Source organism: Toxotes jaculatrix, chromosome 2, assembly GCF_017976425.1.
Source record: "Toxotes jaculatrix isolate fToxJac2 chromosome 2, fToxJac2.pri, whole genome shotgun sequence".
Taxonomy (NCBI): Eukaryota; Metazoa; Chordata; class Actinopteri; family Toxotidae; genus Toxotes; species Toxotes jaculatrix.
The window spans coordinates 29,532,716-29,541,188 of NC_054395.1; the positions used below are offsets into that span (position 1 = coordinate 29,532,716).

At 43.0% G+C, this 8,473-nt stretch overlaps 1 protein-coding gene across 1 annotated transcript; it reads right to left on the reverse strand.

Moving 5' to 3' along the window:
- Window positions 1-100: 100 nt before the first annotated feature.
- On the reverse strand, window positions 101-3,932 carry LOC121187238 (T-cell immunoglobulin and mucin domain-containing protein 2-like). The gene is made up of 7 exons (XM_041046414.1): window positions 3,825-3,932; window positions 3,122-3,466; window positions 2,501-2,824; window positions 1,835-2,050; window positions 1,531-1,680; window positions 1,059-1,198; window positions 101-655 (listed from the first exon to the last, which is right to left on the reverse strand). The coding sequence occupies exons 1-7, from the start codon at window positions 3,862-3,864 to the stop codon at window positions 560-562; spliced, it is 1,311 nt and encodes a 436-aa protein (XP_040902348.1). The 5' UTR covers window positions 3,865-3,932; the 3' UTR covers window positions 101-559.
- Window positions 3,933-8,473: the final 4,541 nt, after the last annotated feature.

Consider the following 8,473-nt stretch of genomic DNA (forward strand, 5'->3'; position numbering starts at 1 on the left):
CATTTTTCTCAGTGTCGCTTTTATAATATAATATATAATATGATTATATAAACAAGGAACTGTAAATATCCAATTTATACTTTCGGTTATTTAAACATCGTTTTTATAAAATGTGGTGGTGAATTGTTGGTTAAGAAAATTGAATGTAAAGTCATGTTTTTTTGTTTTTTTTTTGAGTGACACGTCTCACAGTTGCAGGACTGAACCAGAATCAGGAGGTGAGTTGACTTGAATCAGATTTCTCAGCAGTGCGGGTGGTGGGCTGGTGGTTGTGCTAAATTTCCTTCATAATGTTTTTACATATACTGGTTTGTACATTCTGATTTTATTAGACAGATATTTTTGAATGCAGGTGTTTATAATTTGTACTGATAAATAAACTGCGACAGTTTGATTCCCAGTCAAGTTACATAAGTGCTGCAACGATCAGTCACGTGACACAATGGAAATAAAGGCGTGGACCTTTTACTTCCTGAAATATCACTCTGCTGAGAGCGCTGCAGAGAAACCTCCTGTGTGATCGGTGAGCGTTTAAAGGCCTCATACTGACACGCTGACCTCAGCTGTGTGCAGAGGTGGTTTGCTCCCTGCTGGTCTTGTAGGTGGAGTCTTCACATCTGGAAAATGGACCCAGCTTCTTATAGGTGATCGGGAACTGAAAATGACAGCAACAGCTTTACTGAAATATAATGCAGCGGTAGCCGTGGGGGCGTGTCAGATACATTGGGCAGTTTTCTCTCTAACTGTAGCTGTAAAACAGATTTGGGCAGGTTGTAATAATTCGGGCTACTCTTTGTACCATCAGGGTGGTTTGCACCTACACAAGGTTTGGTTTGTCTGAACTCAGACTGGCCTCAGTGTGGTTTTCTGAGGACATCATTATCTGTGATGTCCTTCATAAACCAGCTCTGTTATATGTCCAGATCCTCTGGGTTAGGAAATACTCAAACCGGCCTGTCTGGCACTGACAGTCGTGGCAGTCAAAGTCTAAAAGTCTTTTTATGTTATTTCATATAAACAGGAAGAGTGAACAGAGACAGAGAGTGAAAGAAAGTCACCTCAGCGTTGTGGCTGTTTATTTTTCCTGGTCTTCGATGTTTGAGGAACAGCAGAAAAGCAGCCGCCAGTAACACGCAAAGTACAGGCACACACACAACCAGAGGCAAGAAGTAACCTGGGTGAGGGACATGTGAGACAGCTGGGAGGGAAGAGACAGAGACAATGAGTTTAACCTGTGGAAATGTATCACAAGGAAGTAAATAGAAATGAAAAAGTCCTGTTGTAAGGAAACGTAAAAACATAAGGTGTTTTTCATGATGTATAAAAGCTGCTGAGGATCATGTGAACATCCTCACACTCTGTGAGCGACTGAAGACAATTTCACTGTTTTTTCTAAAAAAAAAAAAATCTATGTGAAGTTTTGTCCCTGATCTTTCTTATGAGCTGGAACAGAAATTTTTCCAGTTCTTGAAGTTGGCAGAGGGAAACTCTGGCAGGTGGACAGACTGTGTAGTGTGAATAATCCCGTACCTTCGAACTCGGGGGTGCTGTCAGAAAACAGCCCTGCAGCTGTAGAGCTTCCTGAACTGGTGCTGGAGCTCTGTGACGTTGCTGTGGAGGCCGATGGGGTCGATGCTGGAGACGGTCGGAGAGTCCGGCTTGGCTTTGAAGTGGTTGAAGCTGTGAACGATGACAACACAGATAACAACCAGATACTGAATCAAAACCGATGTAACTCTAAATTCAACAAGTCTGTATAGAACCAAAGAGAAGTGGGTAAAAACGCAGCTCAGAGAAAAGGAGGTTAAAGTTTTTCAGGTTGGCCTGAACGTACCTGCAGCTGCAGGCTGCTCGGTGGTGTCAGGGGCAACCGATGAAGAAGCAGAGCTTTCTGGACTGAAGCTGAAACACTGTGTTGTTGCTGTTGTTGTTGCTGTTGTTGGTGATGGTGGTGATGGTGGTGATGGTGGTGGTGGTGGTGGTGTGGAGGCCGATGGGACTGATGTTGTGAAAGGATGGAGAGTCTGGCTTGGCTTTGAAGGAGTCGGAGCTGTGAACAATAAACCCGATGAGAGAGATGAACGCTGCTCAGGAGGGATCGATGAGAAGAGAAATATCTGGTCACGTTCTCATTTCTGTTTCTGTCACGTCATTGAAAATGAAAATGCTGTTTCTCGTTTTGAGATTGAAAGAAGTCTCAGGTCGTTACACTCCTCTCAGAGTACAGAACAGAGCACGTAGATCAGGGGTGTCAAACCTGTCCACAAAGGGCCGGTGTGGCTGCAGGTTTTTGTTCCAACCAAGCAGCAGCACACCAGACTTGACTCATTTAATCAACTGATCTCAGTCTTCAGACAGTTGATTGGTCAAACTGTGTGCTCTTCATTGGTTGGAACAAAAACCTGCAGCCACACCGGCCCTTTGTGGACAGGTTTGACACCCCTGACGTAGATGATGGACAAATATTTTCACAGCCTTCAATAAGACAGAGAAAACTCACCTTCTAAAACAATGATGGAAAATGTGTGTTCTAAGTCTGGAGACAAAGCTCTGCCATAACCGCACTTGTACTGTGCTGTGTCCGACTTGACCACCTGTGAGATTGTGACGTACAGTCCGAACACAGATCCTTGTGTATATTTGATGCCGTATCTGCTGCTCTGAGCTTCGTTCCGATCTGTTTCAACAAGAATGTCCTCTTCTTTTTTACATTCGCCTTTACAGAAGAACATTGTGCTTCTGTTGACAGCGTTGAAGCATGGATACGTCACGTTTTGTCCTTCAATATCTGTTCTCTTAAAGCCAGAGCTCATATCCAGCAGTGCTGAGGGAAAGATGAATAGTGAACAGTTACACTCTGCACGTCCTGTAAGCTGCTGCACACAGACTCACACTGAGAGCTGCTGGGTTCAGCCACAGGCACCTCCGGTAAGTCAGCAGTAAAATCAAAATAATACTTTATACATCATAAATAATCCACAGTTTCATTTGAGTCTATTTGATTTCATATATTCTTGTGCTCTAAAAATCCTTAAATATCCCAGATATACCAAATATACCTGCACAACTACTGCACTATACTATGACTAATCAGTTTTAATGACTTTCTGCAGAAACTCACCATCTGAAACTCTGACGTCAAAGTCAGCGAATGAAGCTGGAGCCCCAGATCCACCCAAACCACACCTGTACCGTCCTGAGTCAGACGGGCCCAGGTGTGTGATTGTAACAGTCAGGATTCCTTTTCCAGAATCTCCCATTTTGTATTTAACGCTGTATCTGCCTTTGTCTGCTCGAACACCGTCTGTTTTAATGAGAACGTCTTCTCCTTTACATTCACCCTTACAGAAGAACTTCCAGCTTCCAGGTGGAGTCAGGTGGCAGTTAATGGAACCGTTTCCTCCTGCAGCTCCTGTGTAAATGTTGACTTGTGCCCTGACGAGCCCAGGCTTTCCACCACACAGTGCTGTGGAGAAAGATGAACAGTGAAAACTAACGGTCAGAGCTTTGTGTTGCAGACTTGCTGTTGAACAGACTGCGGGTCAGTGAGGGCTAATCCACCACAGAGACGCAGAGACGATACAGAGGCTGACATCAGCAAAATCCAACATCTGTAGCTTCTAACATCAACCACATAAACAAGCAGGAACAAGTAACAGATAAATAAAATGAAAGTGGATCACATTTCATTAAAATGGATTAGACTGTGGAACAGAATACGTCAGAGGACAGCAGGACATCTGGATAAGACTACAGCAGCTGGAAAACACAACAAATGTTCAGTGCTGCAACATGAAAGAGACAGACAGGTAACTAGTCCTCACCTGTTAGGAAGCAGAGCAGCAGAACCTGGCGGACGTTCATTCTGAGACAGATCCTGGTGGAGATCAGCAGGAGAAGTGTCTCTGTCACTCTGTCTGTCTGCTCAGTCACAAAACTAATGCTGCTCACTTTAAAACCTGAACTCTACTTGTGCTTCACATCTTACTTTCACTTTGACTCTGACATTGACGAATTCCTAAAAACTTGAGTTTTGGTGTTTTTCGCCCTCTGGTTTTCGTCCTATCAGCCATCACCTCTGACTTCATTCCTGAGATAACTGTCCCACCCAAACATCCTGTGTCAGGTCAAGGACAGAAAACTGAAAATGAAAAGTCTGTTCAGTAAGTGTAGATCCAAACAGAGGTGTGTGTGCTCACAGATGTTAAATGAATGTTTCCCTGGGCGTCTCTGTGCTGCAGGAATGAAGACGCCAGCCTGTGACTCTGGTTGTACCTCTGGCTTCCTCATTTCCTGACACATTAGAAATTTCCCAAACATTAGAAAACATTTCCTCACTGTGTTGACAAAGATACCGAGAGGCATCGCATCTGAATCCCACAGACATGGACGCTGGTTACACAGTTTTTCACCCTCTTATTATTTGTGTGCAGTGGAAATATTATGACTGGTTCTTTTAACATATTGTTTTTAGTTTTATTTATATGTGAGGAGACACCAGCCTTTCTCAAACTTTTCTTTTTTCCCAACATTGTCACATGTGGCTTTGATCAATTACCCAAAAACAAAAGCACAATGTGACTGATCAGTCAAACACCTGCTGAGCCTGATCATCAATTTATCTCCATGGCGATGGTCAGAACAGCGAGTCGTGCCTTAAATTTGTCGTCTTTGCTGCATAAATTAACGTCTGTTTTTGTTGTCCTGGAGGATTAGGACGTGTTTGATGTTAGAGGAGGTGCTCTTTATTTCAGGACAGGTGGAAACGATCTATGATCATACACTGCAGATAAAATATCTAAATATATAAAATATCTACTGAGAAACAAAACAGACAGACTAAATCAATAACGCAGGTTGGACCCCTCTCCTTTTGAACATCTGCACACCAAAATGTGACTCACAGTCTCAGTGGCTGTTTTTGACACGGGCGAATCGGGCAGCCGTGAGAAGGTGCCATGCTCAGAAGCTGTGTGAGGACGGGGAAGAGGAGTGGGTTTGCTGTTCTTAGTGCAATAGTGTTATAATTAGATTGTTTTTATTTTACGTTATTGTTATTCTCTGCTGTTGTTATGTGTGATTGTGTATATTTTTGCCACTTTTATGTATACAGAGATTGGGGGGTGGGGGTGGGGGGTGCGGGGGGGGGGGGGGGGGGGGGGGGTTGGAGGGGGTCTCACCCAGGGAGTAATTCAGTGTAGAACAGCCACTGCACACTCTGCTCCTTCCAAACACACTGAGCAGTTTTCCTCCTGAGTGTTTTTGAATGGACCAACCTCAAAGGCCAGAGGAGGGATCAGTAACCAGTTCTTACAACCCACAGCCGTCTCTCTGTGTAAAAACAGATATATATAGGTAAGTGAGGCTTCAGCTGAAACTTAATGGATGTTTTTTCAGTTTCAGTTTAAGTTACAGCACAGTTCATTCTTTGTAAAGCTGATACACGTTTGTATTATTGTATTTTTATGAGAGGAAACAGGAAACAGGAAGTGTTTGGGAGATGTTGCTGTGTAGCCTGTAGGACGAACACACTGTGTTGAGAGGTGAACAGATCCTGTGGTGTTTTTAACTCGTGTCTCGTGTCTTCCCTTGTTCAGGGGTGTAACATTTTGGCTAACTTCTATCAAGAATGACCCAGCCGGCGCCCGCTCCCTCCCTCTGTGACATCGGTGTTAAAATAACAGCGGTGAACTGCAGGACACCTGAGGGCAGCCCGCCTGTTATCTGAGGTACGATGAAGTTACCAGGAAATCAAACATCGCTGCTTGGAGCTGATACTAACTGTGGCCTTCTACAGCTCGGAGTAATGGAGCCACGACAGCTGGAAAAGTTGCAGGTGGAGGAAATCCAAGCAAGGTGTTGCCTGGAGGACTGTCTGCCAGCCCAGAATCTGAGAATGTAAGTGATAAAGAGCTGAACGTCACATGTGAACAATGTCAAAAGGCCACCAGATTAAACGTGGTCCAGGTAAAGGCTTCGCAGAGATGGGAGGTATTGTTCCTGGCACATAGATACATCATTTAACCTAGAAGGAAAAACAAACAAACAAAAAAAGCTGTTGTCTAAATGTCTGATTTTACTTTTATTTTTTTGCCTGAAATTTTGAAAATCTAATTTCACTATTTCAGAAATTCAAAATGAACTCGAAACAGCAGCTGCTTTTTTCTTTTTACTCCTTTTTGTCTATAATTTTTTTGTGTTTAGATAGATAGATACATGGATAGATAGATAGATAGATAGATAGATAGATAGATGGATGGATGGATAGATAGATAGATAGATGGATGTGTGAATGCTGCCTCCATGTTGTTCCTCCTCAGACCAGCAGTTGTCACTTTTGACCACAGATTTTCACCAGACTTCTTTATTCAAAGCTGCTTCTTTTTTTTTTTTTTGTGGTATAGGGTTCTTCGCTCTGCAGGACAAACGTCCGCTCAGGTCGTCAAACGTCTGTCAGCTGTGATTGATTAGTCCTGTCACCATGGAGACTGAGAATTGACGACCTGCTGGTTGTTCTGTAGATTAACTTTTCAGAACAGTCTTTGATTCTCTTCTCCTTCATCTGTGCGTTTTTCATGCATCCCTTCCTGTCCTTTGTTTTACATTTCCTGTCCTGTGCCATGAAGAAGAATGAACTTTTCTTTCTTTCTGTCATTTCTGTCTCTTCTTTCTTTCGGTTCAGTTCTCTCATTTCTCCTTCATGACCTCGTTCCTCCTCCTCCTCCTCCTCTTCCTTCCCTCCCAGCTGATCTCCAGACTCCCTCAGCTTGTTACTCACTGTGCCGAACCATCTCATTTTTCCTTTCTTTCCTTCTTTCACCCTAAACCCTGCTCTCAGCCTGTTACTCAGTGTCTCTCCCTCCCTGTTATTAGCTCAGTGGAGAAGGGATTTGGCTCAGAGCTGTTACACTGACTGGACATGGACAGATGACAGATTCAGCATCACTGTCCTCGCCTGTCTCTGTGTTCAATCACTCGATCAGTGCGACGCTTTGTTTTATTCCCCTGTTAGATATTTGTGTTGCCTGTGTGAAGTCACAGGCCGTTCATTACAACCACAGTGTGAAAGTGCTGGACGGAAACAAACGACTTTAACATTAGGTCTCAGATTTACAGCTTTAGATTTAATATGATACAATACACTTATGTTACCATTCGAACTAATGTGTTCCCCACAGCAAAGCAGCTCCTCTGTCTCTGTCAATATGATTTCTGTAATTAAAAGACTGAAGCACTTCTGCTGCCAGTACCAACATTCTCTATTAGACTCAAGGGTAAAAATAATGGAGGCTGCAAATGGAGGTGCCATGGCAGAAAAATAAAATAAAATAAAATAAAATAAAATACAAATCCACCAGGATGTTACCAGTGTTATGATTCCTCTCATAGCACTGAGAAAACTTCATCCACTGACCTTTAAAAAAAAAACTGAATGAGCATTGACTCCTAAGTGTTGGTCACACTTTCATCTGTAAAACAAACACAAAGGTTTAAACAGCAAACTTAGTTTCTTTTCGCTCAGTTTAATTTAATTTACTCTGAAGTTTTTGCACTTTCACATCTTTCACGACTAAAAATGTCTGCACGAGGCTTTGTACACTACATCACTTTAGATTCAAGATTTCTGTCCGACAGTCCACGACGTCCAGTACTTAATTCATGCATTTCATTCCTCAGGATTAATATCAGATTTCACACAGGCCCAGCAGGGACACAGCCAGTCCTCTCTGAAGCCCCAGCCTCACTGTGAACCGTCCTGCTGCCAAGCAAAAAACCTCATAAGCACACAATTTAACAATTTAATGGACATAATATTAGCAATATTCCATATAATGATAAGGTTAAAAAAAAACCCACAACATCAATAAAAAAGCAATCGTGCCCCAATTCCCCTCAAAAGGCATTCTGGGAAAGTGATTTGCACCTGTAAATTTAAATGCAGGTGAGAAGTAAAACAACAGTGAACGTCACAGATCAATGAGATCTGACCGTCGGATATAAAAGGGGGATTTTTCCTTTAACGGTCATAGTGGTCGAATACTGACTGACAGTCATCAGCTGTGTGTGTTCATTTTTATTTTGTCACCAACACAAATTTCTGTACATTTGTTGTCTTTGAAGAATAAAGATTCAGACATGAAGCAGGACTCTGTGTGGAGGCTGTCATCAGACCCTCAGCGTCGCTGTGGACGCCTGGACCATCAGCACTTTGGCTTTATTCACCGCAAACTGCACGTTAGCTATAAGTTAGCCACTGTCTCCGACTGATCTCACGAGCTCTTCCTGTAATTTCCCTCCGGTCTTTCTCCTTTTTCCTCTTCACATTCATGAATCCCCTGGATCAGCAAAACATTTTGCTCAAGCTGACATGTTGAACTCACAGATGCGTGAGTCAGTTCGTACCACCGCAGGTGAATTTCTGTCTTTTTGTACCCACTCTCATCCTTCCTTTGAAAATTCACCTCCTGTTCTG

Bases quoted from the DNA above. Each gene is read 5' to 3' on its own strand.
- LOC121187238 (XM_041046414.1), bottom strand. From the start codon at position 3,864: ATGAACGTCCGCCAGGTTCTGCTGCTCTGCTTCCTAACAG. The intron at 3,467-3,824 runs GTGAGGACTAGT...CTTTCTCCACAG, and splicing joins GCTGCTCTGCTTCCTAACAG to CACTGTGTGGTGGAAAGCCT. The intron at 2,051-2,500 runs GTGAGTTTTCTC...TATTGTTCACAG, and splicing joins TTCCATCATTGTTTTAGAAG to CTCCGACTCCTTCAAAGCCA.